Genomic DNA, 20,973 nt, shown 5'->3' on the forward strand with positions numbered 1-20,973 from the left:
GGATTCAATGGAGGAAATGACGAAGCGAAGCGGGAAACAGTTCAACACAAAGCACATTTATTCGCGACGAACGGAAAGCACACATATTCAATTCCACCAAAAGCACACAGAAAAGAAAAACACAATTCAATTTACACAAAAAGCGAAGACACAATGCAGAGCTAATACCGACTACCGAGCACACGGCAACACTTATACCATTCTACTTCACAGACGGCGCCGACAACACATACCCAAAACCAAGGAAAAGAATACCCTCAAGGATGAGGCGGGCCTGAGGCCGAGACCGGGTCGGCCTACCCGTCTGGTGATGAGACGCGGAGCGGCGATGGCGCCCCAACCCCGCGGGCCTCGCGGGCAGTGTCTGGTAGGGGGTGGGAAAGGGGCCCCCTTGGTCGCACTATCTCAGCGCGGGGGGAAACAGGAGGGGGTTGCTGATGCTCGGGGTATAGAGGATTTTTATTGCCCCGCGACGAGCGTCTCCACCTCGGCCAGGTCGCACTGTCGGCCTCCCTGGGGTGCAGCTCCCTGCACGACGCGAGCACCCCCTCGTCTGCCCTCGCCGCCTCTCCACAGCTCCGTCCCCTCCGTTCCGACTCCAACGCACACGACGACCAGCTCCTTCTTGCCAACTCCACCGCCCGCGAAGTCTTGACTCTCTGTTCCCTCTCGACTCTCCTACTCTCCTACTCTCTTGACTGACGAACACGGTCGCTTTTTATCAGCCCCGTAGCTTCGCCCTCTCATCTTTGACCCCCTCCCTTCGACCTTTCACCTCGCTCCCCATTGGCCCGAGAAAAAGTGGGCGTGAATGCTTTTTGATCCATAAATTTGCATATATCGATCGCCCTCCAACGCCCTGGGGGCGGGGCCACCCGCCCCTCGCTCACCGATTGGACGGCAAAAAGTGGGCGTGTGTCGTTTTTGATCCGTTTTTGAAGCACAAAATCCGTGATTTTGTACACGCTGTTCGGCGCGCGCCCTGCACGAGTCCAACACCGGTACCCACAGGCGGCGCAAGAACGGTGGCGATGCGACGGTTGCGAGGTGTGACGTGAAGGTCGTGGCGGTTGTGGTGAAGCGGTGGTTGGTGGTGGTTGATGTTGTGGTTGTGGTGGTAACAATGGCGGTTGGTCCAAAATAAAGATAGTAAAAGAAAAACGGCTATCCTGAAGAGTCGCAGCACGCATAAATGACATGTATTCCCACTAGACAACGGGTTTGGGCCTAACTACACATGTACTTACCGAGATACCTCACCTAAGGGACCTGAATGGTGGTTTGCGAATTTGGTAACCACAACAATATATATATATATATATATATATATATATATATATATATATATATATATATATATATATATATATATATATATATATATATATATATATATATATATATATATATATATATATATATATATATATATATATATATATATATATATATATATATATATATATATATATATATATATCGGGCGTATAAAAATCACATATTCATTTGAGTCTGCGCGCTAATTTACAATGGCGTCTCACCGTCGACCTTCGCTCGCCAATTCAGCCACCAATATCTCCCGCAAATGGCAAAGGTCATCGCGCGCCTCCTTGCACCTCTGCCTCGATGAAGTCGCCACCAAGCAGAGGCATGTTGCACGGCCCAGATCGCTCGGGCCGCGTGGCGTGCGGACTGAACAAGTGCATTGACAAGCACCAACTGCAGATGACCGGGGGGTACCTCAACGGGTATGCTCGGAACCCCATCGACGTGACCCTCGGCCAGTCGCCGGAACGAGGCCCAGGAGTTCGGTGCAAGGCGATTCATGTTGCGGTGTTTGGTGCAAGTCAATTCTGTGGCCCGGCCATGTTGCGCCAGAAGTACGAATGGGACCACTTCCGGCCAAAGTAGCCTGGCAGCGCTAGTCCCGGAGCCAATAGAAGCGTACGTGTGACGACGCATCGCTTCGGGTCATCACTCCACCCGACACCACGGGGCTTTTACAAAGGCGGATCGCAAAAGCCGTTCGCTCTCTCGATCGCTGCATTCACCTGCCACTCCACCCACCTTACTTGCCTGCTGACTGCCTGTCTCGCCTGCTGGTGTCCGCCCATTCCGCCCGACTGCTTGCTCCGCCCACTCTCTGGACCGGTGCACATGCTTCCACGAGCACAGTAATTAGCAGGAGACAACACACCGACTCTCAAGGTGGGATCGCTTAGCGTAGCGTCCCCCAAAGTGTACTGGGTCGGGCAATCGGCCCACCACGCAAGGTATTGCGCGGCCGTTTGCCCTCATCTCCTCTCCTTCCTTCTGATTGTCTCATCTCCATCGGGTGTGTGTGTGTGTGTGTGTGTGTGTGTGATGGCGCCTGTCCGAGCTGAAGTTTAGCATGTGGAAGATATAACGTACAAATCTGCTCTGTGTCCGCTTTTGCAAGTTGCTTGCTTTCTTTTGTCGCACCTGACAAATTCCTTGCTATCCCTTTTGTACATAACAATAAACCCCATTTACCGTGCCACATACTTCTCCTTACCTGATTGTTAATAAATGCTTGTGCAGAAATGTTCCCAGATAGTTTTTGTCTTTTCCTTCATTGGTGGAGCATGGTCCTTATCCTAGCCGAGCCAGGACGTTATCTCCCAACGACCCGTTCTTCTAGCCAGTATGTTCCTTGGCAGTTATGCTCGGCTGCATCTGATCTGGTAAGGTGACCTGGTTTGGGACAAGGCGTACCGAGGGCGTGTCCCCCGGTAATTAGGTCACGTGACTATTTTAGGTAACCAGTTAACATTAGACGGAGGACCCGAGGTCACGTGGTTGAGTTAGTGGCGTTCACGGTCGGTTAGCTACCCGCTGCGTCACGGAGTTATTCGTGTCGTACGGCGTGCGATTCTGGAGAGTCTGGTGGGAACCCGAAGGGGCTCCCCCCCCCTCCCCCCGTGGTGTTCTCGCCTTGACCCCGAGTCCGCAACAGCATTCTCCGATTCGTCTGAAACCTCGTAGCTATTGGTTGTGGAACAGGCGACACCTTTTTCACGTTGGCGGAGATAGTTGTCTTCTCGTAATGCAGGGATCCCCATCCTCACAGGAGAAGGTGCAGTCATTATCCTTTTCAGCACACATTCCTGCTGTTCAGAGTAGCCTCACAGACTTAAGCCTCAGCCGATCAGGAGTCTGTGTTCTTTTCGTCATTTTCTGTGACTGTCATTGATTTTTTGTGCACCATGTCAAGGCTCGCGTCAGACCGAATACACAGGACATATAACAAGGCAGGAGACAAGAGGGGTGGGAGAGGGACGGACAAAATAGTGGGGAACAGAGACAACACGAGATCTGTGGAAGGGAGAGGGATGGGGTGGGGTACACAGGGTAAACAAAATGGAACTACAGGGACTTTCAGGAAGGAAAACAGAATTTGAAAGAGGTGCGTTTGGGTGGATTAACGGGGGAAGCAAAGATCAAGATTTTTGATGGGAAAAGACATGTGATGGTAGTGAACAGCTCTTTTGAAGACCTGGAGGGAGGAGTGGGGAGTTTGTTCCAGAGGTGGGAAAAAAGAGGAATGAAAGAGTGAAGGTGAGCATTGATTCTTGATTTTGGCAGTTTCACCAGATCACAGACAGAGGAGGGGTGCGGGGAGGGGGGGGGGCAAGAACAGAGAAAAGGCGGCATATTTTGGTTGCAGTCAGCCATTTTGCTTTCCCCCAAGAGGCCGTTGGACCTCAGCTGCTTGACAGGGGTTACTGATGACACTCAGAGGAGTAGTGACAAGAAGGTACATGCCAGGGTTGAGTTTCTGCTCGCTCACTTTCTCTTCACTGGTTTGCTTAATAGCTTGCCATCACTCGGAATCACTCACAGGGGAGGTATCCACAACCAAACTGTTCACCCCAGTGTGAATTCGTTTGTGTTTATTCAAGGCTCATAACTCACAAAAAAATCTCACACCACAGAACACTTGTACGGATGCTATCCAGTGTGAGTTCGTTTGTGTTTATTCATGCATGTTCATTGACTAAAATTCATAGAACACACAAAACACTTGTACGGTTTCTCCTCAGTGCGAGTTTGTTTGTTTGTGTTTATTCAAGTATGATAATTGATTAAAATCCTCAGAACACACAGAACACTTGTACGGTTTCTCCCCAGTGTGAGTACGTTTGTGGGATTTCAAGTGTGATAATTGACTAAAATCCTTCGAACACACAGAACATTTGTACGGTTTCTCCCCAGTGTGAGTTCGTTTGTGTTTATTAAAGGTTGATGAATCACGAAAAACATGAGAACACACAGAACATTTGTACGGTTTCTCCCCAGTGTGAGTACGTTTGTGGGATTTCAAGGTTGATAATTCACTAAAATCCTTCGAACATACAGAACACTTGTACGGTTTCTCCCCAGTGTGAGTACGTTTGTGGATTTTCAAGGTTGATAATTCACTAAAATCCTTCAAACATACAGAACACTTGTACGGTTTCTCCCCAGTGTGAGTACGTTTGTGGATTTTCAAGGTTGATAATTCACTAAAATCCTTCGAACATACAGAACACTTGTACGGCTTCTCGCCAGTGTGAGTTCGTTTGTGGATTTTCCAGGTTGACAATTGACTAAAATCCTTAGAACACACAGAACATTTGTATGGCTTCTCGCCAGTGTGAGTTCGTTTGTGGTTTTTCAAGGTGGAAAACTGATTAAAATCCTTATAACACACAGAACACTTGTACGGCTTCTCGCCAGTGTGAGTTCGTTTGTGGTTTTTCAAGTTTGATGAATGACGAAAATCCTTGGAACACACAGAACACTTGTACGGTTTCTCTCCAGTGTGAGTTCGTTTGTGTTTCTTCAAGTTTGATGAATGACGAAAATCCTTGGAACACACAGAACACTTGTACAGTTTCTCCCCAGGGTGAGTTTGTTTGTTGCTCTCCGGTTGGTTGGAATCCTGATCGAAATGATCTTCTTTGTTGAAGAACTGTGTAGAGTTGGTGAAATAAACGGTTTTCATTTGTTTCTCTGCAAAGAAAAAGGAACCGCCAAAACTAGTTAGATCATAATGTGTTTACTGCAAAGAATTGTGAGATATCATCAGTGTCAGGTTAATTCAAGATGGGGGACGCGAGACTTTCTTTTTAAAGGAAAGAGAAATCTATGTTGCTCGTTTAACATGTTTGATGATTGCCAACAACCAACCAGCCAGATGAACTGAGATCATGGTAAAAAAAGAAACATGAAAAAGAGCAATCAGAGATTGCAGATGCTCACCAGGACTTGTATTGTGTGGTGTGCTTTGAGTGGTGTTTGTGCTGTGGAGTGTTCCATAATTCATAAGAGATATAATTAGAACTGCCACTTCATAACTGCTGGCAGAGATGACCGGGTACCAAGACGTCCCGCTTTGATCGAACACCTGACCCTGACCCATGAGGTTTATTATTATTATTAATTATTCAATTGAACATAGAATGGGATTAAAATAAATTAAATTAAAATCAAATGGAAGACGAAATAGGTACAGTCCTGCATTGGAGTAATCAGAAGGATCCCAAACAAGCAAAAAGAAAAGATGACGTCATCAGGAAGAACATGGATAGGATTCACATTTCAGCTGATACTCCTCTTCCATCAAACCCATCCAGGCACAGCCAAGTGAGCCTTATTAAAAAAAACCCAAAAAACAACAATAACAAAAAAAAGAACCCCGATAAAAAATTAAATAACTCTGACTGCCAGAACATGCGTCCGATCAAGTTAAAATATAAAACATACATTCCCCATGATGACTAGATCATAAATGTGAAGTTTCAGTTTCTCCCCAGATATAATCAGTATCAGGTTAATTCAATGTGAGCGACGTTAGATTGATTAAGCGGTTCCAGAGAAAACATTTTCTTCAATCCAACATAGCTGCCACACCACGTGAGCTATGTCGTCATAATTGATTAAAACATTCTACATGAGTATTCAGACGTATGGTGAAAATTGTCTCAATCCGACAAGCAGTTACAGATAAAAACGCGAAAGTTCTGTGCGGACAAACAGATGGACAGACAAACAAACTTTTTCGGAAATTTACCGCCGTTGATGCACCGTTTTGTACACCCGGTCTAACATGTTAAATGAGTTCTTCAGGCCTCTTGTTTGTTTGTGTCCGGGAGGGGATTCCGTACAATTTGCTAAATTCATCACCCAAGTACTTATACACTGTGGGTTCGTGTTCTGATTCGTGTTCTCGAGCTCCTCAATCATAGCATGATGTCTGCAGACAGACAGAGTGAACCAATTACTTAACCCCACCATGTGGTGTTGCAGGACTTGGGCAGTGAATTTGTCAAATTATTCGGAATCTTGTCCCGATCACATATGCACACAGAGGGGTAAGGTGATTGTTTTACTCTGTCTACTTGTATGGCAGTCAAAAAGTTGAAAATCATTCAAAACAAGAAACTTCCTGTTTTTGGTAACGTCATAAAGGAATAAGTAATTTAATGTGTTAAATAAAGAGGTGTTCAAGTCCGTGAATCAACACCGATGAACGTCCGAAAAAGAATGTTATTTTTTATCCTCAAGTCTTTTAACTTTTATTTTATTAAAACCATAAAAATTCACACTCACTCCCCAAGAGGAGTACTTGCCGTGTGCAAAGTTTCAATTTTTTCTTTGGTGCGGTTTCAGACATAAAGATCAAAAGTTTTACCGTTTTTCCAACATGGCTGCCACAATACGTGACCTATGATTAAAACATTCCACATGGGTAGTGGCACGTATGGTGAAAATTTTATCTCCATCCGACAAGCGGTGGGCGGAGAAAGACACGAAAGTTCTGTGCGGACAAAGAAACAAAGACTGACAGACAAACAAACGGACCCAAAAACAACACCCTTTCCTTCGGCGAGGGTTAAAATATCTTGTGATGATGATTTCGATGATGTTGAACTCTGAGTGAGAATCTGTCTATAAGTCCAGCAATCTCTGTGTGTATGTGTGTCTGTATGTGCGTCTGCGACCGCCGTTTCTCGACAACCACTGGTCCGATCTGATTGAAACTTGCCAGGAATATTGCTGGGGACCCGAGGATGTGCCTTTTGAAGGTTTGATATTAATCGGACGAGCGGTTCCCAAGTTACGGCCATTTATTAGCTGACCAATGACAGGACACGGTGCGATGACGTCACTATATTTTTTGTTGTTGTTGCACGTACGGGCCCGCACAAGTAATTCTAACTTTTAAAAAAGTTTAATGAAATGGACTTCAAGCACAGGTTCAAACCAAAGCTCCAAACACAGGTCAAGTATCTGTGATTTATAAAGAAACTGTCCCGGTCGCATATCCGCACGGGGGGGGGGGGGGGGGGGTAAGGTGATTGTTTTAGTCTGTCTTCCTGCATTTTAAGCGCAGGTTCAAACGAAAGAAGCCCCACCCTGCTCTATTTGCGATTTGTCCCCACCATATTTCCGCAAGGCGCTCAAGGTCCGACAACAACCCCCTTCTGGTAAAACTACAAAAATCACGAATCACTGCTCACCTTCACTCTTTCATTTCTCTTTTTTCCCGCCTTTCAAATAAACTCCCTCACTCTGTTCAATCCCATTCTTCCCTCCAGGTCTTCAAACAGCTGTTCACCATCACCTATTATCGTCCCCCATCCAAATACTCGATCTTTTCTACCCCCGTTAATCCACCCCAAATCCAACTCCATCAAATTCCCTGCTTTCCTTCATGAAAGTCCCTGTGGTGTCCATATTGTATACCCCGTGTTCCCCACCCCATCCCTCTCTCTTCCACAGATCTCCTGATGTCTCTGTTCCCCACTGTTTTGTCCTTCCCACTCCCCTCTTGTCTTATGCCCCCTTGCTGTGCGTTGTGTGTGTGAGCTCTCCTTGGAGCCTTGACAAGGTTTCCAAAAAAAAAAAAAAAATCGTAAAAAAAAAAACTTTCACATGTGCATGGACATGTACTCACATATGACCCCAAAGACCCAAAAGACCCCAAGGACCCTGCAGACCCACAAAAGACGCTGAAGACCCCAAAGACGTAAAAGCCCTGGAGACCCAAGAAGACCCAAAAGGACGCTGAAGACCCCAAAGCCTCAGAGACCCAATAAGACCCGAAGACCCAAAGAGATGCTGAAGACCCCGAAGACCCAAAAGACTCCTCAGACCTTAACACTATTTGGACCCTTTACACCCTTCAGACAGATAAGAGAGCTAAGACTCATGACCACTGAGACCACTTGCACCTTCTCATATCACAAATGAAATTTCAAGTAAATATAATAAATATCACCAATACTACAAATAAATTTGTGGAAATAAATGTTTGGATGATGATTGCTGTAAATCATGACAACACAGTAAATCTGTGACGTCAATCTCTGCAATGACTTGTGGAGAGGCGAGCATCGTGATCCGATCCACGCTAGTTTATGATAAAAAAAAATCAGGTTCAGACCTTTGTCTTGAGAGGACGATTCATCCACGATCTCAGACTTCACTTTCACAACAAGATCTGAAAAAAAAACATCATTTAAAAATATAATAAACTTCAACATGACTGAATCAATATATTATCACAAGCACACATCACCGCGTGTGACGATAACTTTATTTCAATCAGATAACTTTACTTAAATAATCAGGTTAACTTAAACTTATCCTTAACCAAGAAAATAAGGCCAAAAACGATGTGTGATGAAAGATCTTCAGGGTGTTCCAAAAAGACAACTTTGGTTGTTGATATTGTTGTAGATCCGGGGTTCGAGGCTTGCAACGAGTGGAAGTCCTCGGGTCTCTCCAGAATGCCCGTTCCTGAGGCCACCGGGCACAGATAACTTACACATTCTTAACTTACACAAACACGACAGGCGCCATCAGAAACACACCCAAGGAAATTAGAACAGCAAGAAAGATGGAGACAGCTCGAGGTGATTGCGACTTCGAGGATACCTGGAGCGACTAACGGACCAGCGTGAACCCAGTCACTCAGGTGGGGAAAAGAGGGAAGAAAACTGGGGGTGTCTGTGGTGCGTGAGTGAGGTGCAAACGACGTGCAAGTGCGGTGCAGAGAAGGGAAAAATGAGAAGAGGGGCGTGTCTGGTGGAGTGCAGAACGGGGCTTCTAAAAGTCTGAACCAGAGTCCAGAACAAAGTACACCTGGGAATGGAGAGGTCTACTTCACAGGCTGCTGGCTGGAGAACGCACAAGTGAGCGAAGTCCAACACCAGGCTTAAGGACAGATCCAGCAGAGTTCCTGGTCACGTCGTCCAAACACACTGACTCACGAACTTTCTCCTCTATCTCTGTTCCACCTCATTCCCTCTGGACGCACGAGGTGTATTCCCGATCAACGTCCGAGGTGTGTCAATGTCTGCGCTGTGTCAATGTCTGCGCTGTGTCAATGTCTGAGCCTTTTCTCGGATCCGGCTGGGACTTTCGGAATGACATTTTGCATCAGTAAAGGGAATAAAAAGTACGTGCCATTGACATGACCATTTAAACCTTAACCTATTTTTTCAGGTCATGACACAATTATAGATTTTAACACTTTTCACATTTTTTTAAACCTTTTTTTTTCTTAATTCACACTTTATCCCTGAAGGTTGATGTTCAAGGTCGAATGGCAGTCTAAACAAAGATATGCCATCACTGGATCATGAGCCCAGGGTAAGTCATGGGCAATCACCAAGGGTAAGATGGGGGAGGCCAGGGGAGGCTTACCTTGGCCATCACAGATACCGAGTTGTTATGATTATAATGATCAATATAAACAATAAACTGCTGTATAATCATGACGAATGAGTTTGTGGTTCAAACCTTCATATGGAGGGAACGAATCATCAATGAAGTCAGACTTGACCTTCACTTTCACAACAGAATCTGAAACACAAACAATCAATCAAAACTAAACATCTAGGAACCAAAAGATCTTGCTTCGGAGTGAACGTTACGTACCGGGTCCAGACTCCTCATCCTCGGGTGAACCGACCATGGACATTTCCCTCTCCGGGAGAGATAAGGAGTTCGTGGAGGGTTCCCTCTCTGGGGGAGATAAGGAGTCCATGGACAGTTCCCTCTCTGAGGGAGATAATGAGTCCATGGACGGTTCCCTCTCTGAGAGAGATAAGGAGTCCATGGACAGTTCCCTCTCTGAGAGAGATAAGGAGTCCATGGACAGTTCCCTCTCTGTGAGAGATAAGGAGTCCATGGACAGTTCCCTCTCTGGGAAAGATAAGGAGTCAATGGACGGTTCCCTCCCTCAGGGAGATAAGGAGTCCATGGAGGGTTCCCTCTCTGTGAGAGATAAGAAGTCCATGGACAGTTCCCTCTCTGTGAGAGATAAGAAGTCCATGGACAGTTCCCTCTCTGGGAAAGATAAGGAGTCAATGGACGGTTCCCTCTCTGGGGGAGATAAGGAGTCCATGGAGGGTTCCCTCTCTGGGGGAGATAAGGAGTCCATGGAGGGTTCCCTCTCTGGGGGAGATAAGGAGTCCATGGAGGGTTCCCTCTCTGGGGGAGATAAGGAGTCCATGGAGGGTTCCCTCTCTGAGGGAGATAACGAGTCCATGGACAGTTCCCTCTCTGAGAGAGATAAGGATTCCATGGACGGTTCCCTCTCTGAGAGAGATAACGAGTCCATGGACGGTTCCCTCTCTGAGAGAGATAAGGAGTCCATGGACGGTTCCCTTTCCGAGAGAGATAACGAGTCCATGGACGGTTCCCTCTCTGATGGAGATAAGGAGTCCATGGAGGGTTCCCTCTCTGAGGGAGATAACGAGTCCATGGACGGTTCCCTCTCTGAGAGAAATAAGGATTCCATGGACGGTTCCCTCTCTGAGAGAGATAAGGAGTCCATGGACGGTTCCCTCTCTGAAGGAGATAAGGAGTCCATGGAGGGTTCCCTCTCTGAGGGAGATAAGGAGTCCATGGACGGTTCCCTCTCTGAGGGAGATAACGAGTCCATGGACGGTTCCCTCTCTGAGGAAGAACCTCACGGACCGACCACGTTTCCTCTATTGGAGGCTCCCATGGACGACAAGGTGTTCACAGATATTGCTTCACGAGCGCCAGCCAGAGTGACCACTATTTCGTTATGTGTGTGTCTGTCTGTCTGTCTGTCCCGAGCATAGCTCGGTGGGTTTTGATCCGATCCTGATAAAATTTGGGTGGAAGGTTTATATCATGATCTAGTTGTTTTCCTGAGAATGGGCGTGATGCGCCTATTATGGGCAGAGCCACGCCCAAAAAACGTGTTTTTAGGGGGTAGCCGATTTCAAGTTACATCTTCTCTGAAGGGGTTTGTCGAATCTGGCAGGGGTTTCGATATTTGGTTTGCCCAATGGCACCTGCATAGCCCCACAGAGCTCGATTTTTCATTTTTGTCCCAAGGTCAAGGTCACAAGGTCACAAGGTCACAAGGTCACGAACTTAGAAAATGTCAAAAAAAAAAAATCAATAAATTGGGCATCCCTCTTTCCACAGATCTCCTGATGTTTCTGTTCCCAACTGTTTTGTCCTTCCCACTCCCCTCTTGTCTCATGTTCCCCTTGCTGTGTGTTGTCTGTGAGCTCTGATACGAGCATCGACAGGGTGTTCAAAAAATAATAATCATTAAAAAAAAACTGTTTCACATGTGCATGGACATGTACTCACATATGACCCAGAAGACCCCAAGGACCCTACAGACCGAAAAAGACCCCAAAGACGCAAAAGCCCCGGAGACCCAAAAGGACGCTGAAGACCCCAAAGACCTAAAAGCCTCGGAGACTCAATAAGACCCCTTAGACCTAAACACTATTTGGACACCTTATACTCTTCAGACAGATTAGAGAGCTTAGACCCTTGACCACTTGGACCTTCTTATATAAAAAATGAAATTTCAAGTAAATATCATGAACATCACCAATGTGTATATATATATATATATATATATATATATATATATATATATATATATATATGTATATATTATTAAAACTCTTAGCGTGCATGTATGTTTGTATGTATGTATGGATGGATGTATGCATGTATGTCTGTATGTTCCCAAAATTGAACAAGATAGCGCAAAAAATTAGGGGCCACATTCCTCAACATTCTCCTGCAGTGTGCAGAATCAAGTTTCGTTCAAATCGGGCAGCGAAAAAATTATTAAAAAATCAATTCCCAATTCAGTCAAGTACTCTTCGGGAGAATTTGATCAATGCAAACAACCTCAGCTGTATCGTGCGCTGGAGCTATCTTTTTTTTTTTCTCTTGAAATGATTTTTTTCATCAACCGCAGTCACATCGGGAACCCAACGGGTTCACGGGTCGTCACGTTACAAATAAATGTTTGGATGATGATTGGTGTAAATCATAACACAGTAAATCTGTGACGTCAATCTCTGCAACGACGTGTGGAGAGGCGAACGAAGCGAGCCGATCCACGCTAGTTTATGATAAAAATCAGGTTCAGACCTTTGTCTTGAGAGGACGATTCATCCACGATCTCAGACTTCACCTTCACTTTCACAACAAGATCTGAAAAAACACATCATTTAAAAATAAAATAATCTTCAACATGACTGAATCAATATATTGTCACAATCACACATCACTGTGCCCAATTCAATCAAATTAACCAGGTCAACTTAAACTTTTCCTTAAGCAAGAAAATAATGCCAAAAACGATGTATGGTGAAAGATCTTCAGGGTGTTCCAAAAAGACAACTTTGGTTGTTGATATTGCTGTGGATCCGGTGTTCGAGGCTCGCAACGAGGGGAAGGCCTCGGGTCCCTCCCGAATGCCCGTTCCTGAGACCGATGGGCACAGATAACTCCGCGTGCCGGCCATTTGCAAAGCAACCTCGAACGCTGATTGGTTCCGCCATTCCTGGCAGGATTACACTACTTCACATGTTACCGTTTCCGGTGGATTGACCGCACCAAGCGAGTTTCGTGATTGTGACCTCAAGGATACCTGGAGTGACCGACGGACCAGCGTGAACCCAGTCACTCAGGAAGGGAAAAGAGGGAGGAAATCTGGGGGTGTCTACGGTGCGTGAGTGAGGAGGTGCAAATGACGTGCCAGTGCGGTGCAGAGAAGGGAAAAATGAGAAGAGGTGCGTGTCTGATGGAGTGCAGAATGGGGCTTCCAAAAGTCTGAACCAGAGTCCAGAACAAAGTACACCTGGGAATGGAGAGACCTCACGGGCTGCTTGCTGGAGAACAAGCGCAATTGAGCAAGTCCAACACCAGGCAGAAGGGCAGATCCAGCAGAGTTCCTGGTCACGTCGTCCAAACACACTGACTGACGAACTTTCTCCTCCATCTCTGTTCCACCTCATTCCCTCTGGACCCACGAGGTGTATTCCCTATCAACATCAGAGTTGTATTCCCTATCAACGTCCGAGGTGTATCAGTGTCCGAGCTGTGTCAATGTCCGAGCTGTGTCAATGTCCGAGCTATATCAACAAATGAGGTGTATCAAAGTCTGAGGTGTATCAATGCCAGAGCTGCATCAATGTCTGAGATATATCAATGTCTGAGCTGTATCAATGTCTCAGCTGTGTTAATATCCGAGCTGTATCAATGTCCGAGCTGAACCAATGTCTGTGCTGTGTCAATGTCTGAGCTGTATCAATGTCCGAGCTTTTTCTTTGATCAGGCTGGGACTTTCGGAATGACATTTTACATCAGCAAAGGGAATAAAAAGTACGTGGCATTGACATGACCTTTTAAACCTTGACCTATTTTTTCAGGGCATGACCCAATTATAGATTTTAACATTTTTCACATTTTTTTTTTAAACATTTTTTTTGTTAATTCACACTTTATCCCTGAAGGTTGATGGTCAATGTCGAATGGCAGTCTGAACAAACGTATGCCATCACTGGTCATGAGCTGAGAGAAAGTCATGGGCGATCACCAAGAGTAAGATGGGGGAGGCCAGGGGAGGCTTACCTTGGCGATCACAGATACCGAGTTGTTATTCTTGTTGCGGGCCGGGTATCGACGACGAGCACCACCACTAGATGGAGCTGCAGGGTCCACTCCACCGATCACCCGGAATTTATAGGTCGTCACCCCGGATAACTCCGGAGCCGACGGGTCCCTTATCGGACCGAAGTTCGCCAATAGATCGACAACGTGGGGTAGGGTCGATTGCCAATTTCAATTTACCTAAATATCGACGTCGTCCAAACTACCGGGGAGGTTCAACCTCGACGATGGTCGTACGGAACGAGCCGCTAACGTACTCGAACCGTGTGCGACCCGAGCGGACGGTCATCGAGCTTCCGTCGGTCCAAATGTCCCTTTACAGCGGCAACAGCCTGGCTACTTCTCCAACACGCAACGTTTTAAACCAATAAAAGCAAGACAAAAACGAACCGATACATTTAACACCTGGGTTTATTTATAATGGAGCAGGGGGGAACGTAAGAAGCAGAGTTATCCAAATAATAAAAGGCACGTATGCACAGCAAGGCATTTGTACTATGACTACTTACTGGACTGGCGCCACAAACACACACACGCACACACCCAAAAGAAACGGACCCAAAGTGGTCTTTATTGAGACCTCGAACTCAGAGGGAAAGGGCGAGCTGAAGCCCAGATTCTGCCTCGGACCTGTCCACCTTGTGAGGTCTTCGCACTGAATCGAACCGGGCACCAGCGAGAGGCGAGCCGAATCCAGACACCGGGGATGTGGCGCGCAACCCCCATGGCGTTCGTGGGGGATGGTGTTTCTCCAGCTCTCAAACTCTTGATCATGAGGAGGAGGAGGAGGCAGAGAGGATCTCAGTCCGAACACGCCGCACCTTTATTCACCCTGTCTCGGGGGGGGGGGGGAAACGCCTCTGCCCCGCCCGCTCTCCCTCACTGGACGGTTTTGGCGTGCGGAACTGCTCGTCACCCTGTCATTGGCCAAAACGAGCAACAAGTCCATCGATTCGCCCGGGGGCGTGGTGACGTCACGCGGACACCTTTCCTCCTGTCACGGGATCCGATTGGCCGAGCAGCGGTCACCCCACCCGCAGCACGCCGATTGGTAGAGGGCAGCCACGAGGCCCCTCCTTGAACTCCGCCTTCTTCCAAAAGACCACCCCTCCAACAGGAAGTTGAGCAACATGGTTCTGCGTGGGCTCCGCCCACCAAACAGCAAGAGGATCTGTATTCTGCGTGGGCTCAGTCTACATACGTGCCGACACGCACGTAGGCATGGCGTCAGCCAGGGCGAGGTGAAGGTGATGCTGGCGTTGTTGTAGTTATGAGGGGGGTAAAATAAAAGAAAACCCTGACTACCAAAGTAACTCACAGCGCATTTACATTTATTCACCCATTAGACTAGGGAAAGGGAGCTATCTATCCACATTCACTTATCGAAATAACTGAGCTAGAGGACCTGAATGTTGTGTGCTCATGGCTTCCAGATTCGCAACATTATTACAATTATAAAAACAATAAACTACTGTATAATCATGAAGAATGAGTTTGTGGTTCAAACCTTCGTGTGGAGGTAACGAATCATCAACGAAGTCGGACTTGACTTTCATTTTCACAACAGAATCTGAAACACAAACAATCTATCAAAACAAAACATCCAGGAACCAAAAGATATTGCTTCGGAGTGAACGTTACGAACCGGTTCCAGACTCCTCATCCTCGGGTGAACCGACCATGGACATTTCCCTCTTCGGGAGAGATAAGGAGTCCATGGATGGTACCCTCTCTGGGGGAGATAAGGAGTCCATGGACGGTTCCCTCTCTGAGAGAAATAAGGTGTCCATGGACGGTTCCCTCTCGATGAAAGACATCAAGTCCATGGACGGTTCCCTCTCTGAGGGAGATAAGGAGTCCATGGATGGTTCCCTCTCTGAGAGAAATAAGGAGTCCATGGATGGTTCCCTCTCCGAGGGAGATAAGGAGTCCACGGACGGTTTCCTCTCTGGGAAAGATAAGAAGTCCATGGACGGTTCCCTGTCTGAGGGAGATAAGGAGTCCATGGATGGTTCGCTCTCTGAGAGAAATAAGGAGTCCATGGATGGTTCCCTCTCCGAGGGAGATAAGGAGTCCATGGACGGTTTCCTCTCTGGGATGGACGGTTCCCTGTCTGAGGGAGATAAGGAGTTCATGGATGATTCCCTCTCTGAGGGAGTCAACAGGGTTCCCATTTATTTTGAGATGTCTTTTTTAAGGACTTAAGGACTTTTAAGGGCTAAAATAACCCCTTTTTAAGGACCACATCCTGCAAATTCCAGGGGTAAATTGAGGTGAGTCACCTAGAAATTAACAAAGATAGTAAGTTTACAAAAAATCTATTTTAATAATGAACATACAGAACACAGCAGGAGCTTATTCAGTCAACAAGGCACAACGCGCCACACAGCCAATTGGCAAATTCACTTCACAGTTACTGTAGAATCAGCCAGGAGCAGTCACAAGTTTCCAAATGGCAGCACTCAATGTTAATGTGTTGTTATGTTAAAATGTTATTGTAGGTGCTGCCACCTGCAAAGTTGCAGCAGCTCCTGACTGCTTCTACACCACAGAACAGTACATTTTGTAAGCAACATGTCATTGTAATATATATATATATATATATATATATATATATATATATATATATATATATATATATGTATATATATATTAGGCTATCCCTGTGTCGTAAGAGGCGACCAGGGTTGCGTCAGGAAGGGCATCCGGCGTAAAACATGTGCCAAATCACTATGCGGATCATACGGATGATCCGCTGTGGCGACCCCTAACGGGAGGAGCCGAAAGAAGAAGAAGATATATATATATATATATATATATATATATATATATATATATATATATATATATATATATATATATATATATATATATATATATATATATATATATTAGGGTGGTCGAAAAAAATGAAAGTTCGAATTTCTCGCGGGCATGTTTGCCAAATCGTTCCTGACGTTGAAAAACGCAAAGAAACAAAAAATAGCAGATTTGGAGGTGGTTTAGGGGTCCATCAAAGTCTCTCAACGGATTCATTATAATGTCACAATACTAATAGGAAAAATGAAAGAAAAGAGCATAAAATGTTCTCAGTGGGCAGTGGGCAACTGGTGGTCAGTGAATTTCTCCAATGGTTGATCCAAGAGGAACAGTTCCATGCTTTTCCGTGTAGAACAAGCCATACTCACTCACTCTGGGAATCAAAAAGAAGAAGAAAAAAATTAGAGATAAAAAAAATAAAAATAAAAGAGTACTTTTAACACTGACCGACAACGAACCGAAAGCTCAACTGACGTGTCCCTCTCTCCCACTGACGTCTTCTTCTCTCCCATCGGATGTAGCAACCCCCACCGGATGTAACAACTTCCTTCCTCTTGATGGACCCCTAAATATTTTTGGAACTGTGGCAAATTTGGCCAGGAGTATTTTCTAGTCAAGTAGAACAAAATAATCAACATGCCCCAAGAATATTCAAATTTTGAATTTTTCCATTATGATTTTGGACCACCCTAATATATATATATATATATATATATATATATATATATATATATATATATATATATATATACACACACAATGTTGTTGCGGATCTGGGATTGAGGTTGTTTGATTGATCTGCACCTGAGGTTGTCGCAGCTCCCATATTGAAATAATCTCCCATTGCACCCAAAGTTGAACCTGCAGACGTCATAGCTGAAAAATAGAAAAGTACCAGGTATGTATTTACATTGTAATCAAATACATACCAGATACCATGCATACTGCGAGTCCGAGTCCGTGGACGGTTCCCTCTCTGGGAAAGATAAGGAGTCCATGGATGGTTCCCTCTCTGGGAAAGATAAGGAGTCCATGAACGGTTCCCTCTCTGGGAAAGATAAGGAGTCCATGGACGGTTCCCAGTCTGAGGGAGATAAGGAGTCCATGAATGGTTCCCTCTCTGAGGGAGATAAGTAGTCCATGGACGGTTCCCTCTCTGAGGGAGAACCTCACGGACTGACTACGTTTCCTCTATTGGAGGATCTTGTGGTCAACAAGGTGTTCACTTTGTGATCGCAGATATCAAGTTATTAATTTCTAGTTATGATTATTTTGATGAAAACATGAAGAATGAGTTTGTGGGTCAAACCTTCACATTGAGGGAATGAATCACCTTCATAACAGGATCTAAAACACAAACAATCCATGAAAACAAAACTTTCAGGAACCACAAGATCTCGGTACGGAGTGAACGCCACGTACCGGGTTCAGACTCCTTATCCTCGGGTGAACCGACCATGGACCTGCGGTCTGAGGGACATCCTCTGGGATCGACCGTGTTTCCTCCATCGAAGCCGCTCGTGGATCCCAAGGTATTCGTTTTGTGATCTTCACCGGAGAGATCTCGGACCATCGTGAATCGTCGTGACTGTCGGAGACTGGAAGGAACACAAGTTCCCTCTCTGAATCGTGTTCAAGAAAAACTACAAAACGATGAAAATTCTCAATAATGATGAGATTAATAGCGAACGCAGTGAGCTTCATACTCAACGCGTGCACATGAGAGAATAGGAAACAACAAAAACAAAAACAAAAACAACACAATACCCTGGCAATTTGGAATCCGTGTAGTCGGCTATGACCCTTCTGCTTCCGGTTTTTGTCATGGGGAATGACGCGTCCCGGGAGATAAAGGCATCGTCGGAGACATGAAAGACCCAAATATCAGACATGGTGTATATTTCCTCCACTAATTTTAATAAAGATATCTCCCGCATCATCAAAAAATAATTTTTAATCGTGATTTACATTATTTGATCGCTGATCCCGAATCCAGGATGAAGTAACCGGAAATTGCAGCATCGAATGTAAGAAGAATTCTACGTTCGCTTCTAGGCTGTGCCTATTCCATATTAATTTCTCGATTACTTATGCGCATTTATAGCGAAAGAAGTGAGCTTCATACTTAACGCGTGCACGTGAGAGAATAGGAAACAACAACAACAACAACAACAACAAGAAGAACACAATACCCCTGGCTATTTGGAATCCGTGTCGTTAGCTATGACCTTTTGCTTCCGGTTGTTGTTAAACGCTGTGCGGTGTATAAACACGATTGGGTTTTATTTCTATCTTGTGAATATTACTTAACACGTGCACATGAGAGAATGGGAAACAACAAAAACACAATACGCTGGCAATTGTGAATCCGTGTCGTTAGCTATGACCATTTTGCTTCCGTTTTTGTTTTGTTTCTGTTTTTTTTTTTGTTTCCGGTTTTTGTCATGGGGAATGATGCATGCCGGGAGATCATGACTGGAAGTATTTATTTATTTATTCAATTATTTTTTCTCAAAGTTAATTTTATACTTCCGAAAGTGATTGTTTTCATGACAGGAAGTGTTTATTTTGTATTTAACATTACCGGGAATGATTTTGAAACTTTTAATTTATTTTATTCTTGACCAGAAGTGATCGTTTATTTATTTATTTATTCAATTATTTTTTTCCCAAAGTTAATTTTAATAAAGATATCTCCCGCATCATCAAAAAATATTTTTTAATCGTGATTTACATTATTTGATCGCTGATCCCAAATCCAGGCCGAAGTAACCGGAAATTGCGTCAAAATCATCAGCTGTGCGGCGCTTAGACGTACCACGGTATAATTGGCAAGTATACAGTTGTGAACAAGTTTTATGTAAAGTCAGAAGCGAATGTAAGAAGAATTCTACGTTCGCTTCGAGGCTTTGCCTATTCCATATTAGATAAACACAATGCCCCAAGTTATGATCGTTTTCATATTAGACGGTGCATACATTTCGGTAACATCAGAGTGCGCTGGTATGCTCCGAACCAGGAAGTAATTTTTTTTTCTCTCTCTCTTCTCTTCTCTTTGTGTTTCTCTTTGTGTCTTTGCGACGACATTGTGAAAAGGCAAAATATGTTGGCGCTAATTGAATAATTGGCCATTAAAATTAAATTGCGAATAATCGTAACTGCGACATGCGAACTTCCGGGCCACGTACGTACGGGCACACGAGAGTGAAGAAACGGCCTGTGTGGTTGTTGTTTCTTGCTCGCGGTTTGAAAAAAATTTTTTTTTTTTTTTACGGGCACGTACTGGTATTGATAAATTTTCAGAACATGTTTGGTGACCCGCAACCTGCTCTTTAAAATTGTACTGACGTTCTGTATCTGTACCTACAAGGCCAACGGTCAATGAGTGACAACACGTGCTTGAAGTCACGTGCGCACGTTCTTTGCTCAGTCGCTCTCTGCGCACGTGCTTACGTGCCGTTACACCTCATGCAGGTGTAACGGAGGAGGTCATAATCTTCCCAGCAGATTCCGAGAAAAATGTTATGAAATATTTAAACTAAAAATTGAAGGTCGAGTACTTCATTTTTTTTGGAATCACCGGAATTATCGTACATTTGCAATTTATCGATCATACATCGTATAAGAGGTTGAATTGTCGGACAAATACGATACTTATCGGACATCCGATGATCCTGCTGTCCCCCCCCCCCCTCTCTCCTCCGTTCCTCTTTTCTTGTTCATTCATTCATCCCTTCGCTTCTTCTTTCCAACTGACTGTGTCGCCCCCACGGCCAGTTCGTTACATTTTTTACCCACCGTCACCAAGCGCTTCCCTAAGCCGTTATCTCACGTGGGAAAAGGAAGAAAGATACATCATGCGAACTCTCACCCTGCTCGCCATTCCGAGACGGCTCGAGACTCCCACCACACCGAATCACGGACACGTTTCCGCTTCCGCTTCCGGTTCCGGTTCGTTGTTATGGCCTGAAAACTTGTCAGTCCCCACTCAGCGTCGTACTTTCGTTCCTTGTTGCACCTTTTACTTCAGGGATACGTCGTGCAGGGTGTGCTGAACACGTCATTTTATTCCTTCAGCGCCAGGAGAGCGACTCCACGAGATTTCGTTCACTTTTTAACACAATCCTGGGGTACGATTTATACGTCCTAATTTACTGTACGTATCTCTGTTTTTTT

General features: G+C 45.1%; 2 protein-coding genes across 5 annotated transcripts in view; one reads left to right on the plus strand and one right to left on the minus strand.

Annotated features, from left to right (window-relative positions):
- Positions 1–20,973, plus strand: part of LOC147010680 (uncharacterized) — a 60,606-nt gene that overhangs the window by 21,137 nt on the left and 18,496 nt on the right. The window contains exon 1 of one of the 4 annotated variants that reach the window (XM_085860104.1): positions 20,671–20,953. The exons of 1 other annotated variant lie outside the window; for it this stretch is intronic. The gene's annotated coding sequence lies outside the window, so the exon portion shown is untranslated. Of the gene's footprint in view, positions 1–20,670; positions 20,954–20,973 lie in introns of those variants that run through there. 2 more of the 4 variants (XM_085860105.1, XM_085860102.1) reach the window with 2 other exon arrangements.
- On the minus strand, positions 3,858–20,599 carry LOC147010681 (uncharacterized). Its single transcript, XM_085860096.1, has 7 exons — positions 18,565–20,599; positions 18,220–18,395; positions 15,485–15,547; positions 12,454–12,516; positions 9,814–9,876; positions 8,453–8,509; positions 3,858–5,016 (listed from the first exon to the last, which is right to left on the minus strand). Exons 1-7 carry the CDS (start codon positions 18,735–18,737, stop codon positions 4,061–4,063), a joined length of 1,551 nt encoding a protein of 516 aa, XP_085716222.1. The 5' UTR covers positions 18,738–20,599; the 3' UTR covers positions 3,858–4,060.

This window comes from Eptatretus burgeri, chromosome 16 (genome assembly GCF_056783735.1).
Source record: "Eptatretus burgeri isolate ZD-2024b chromosome 16, Ebu_testis_v1, whole genome shotgun sequence".
Taxonomy (NCBI): Eukaryota; Metazoa; Chordata; class Myxini; order Myxiniformes; family Myxinidae; genus Eptatretus; species Eptatretus burgeri.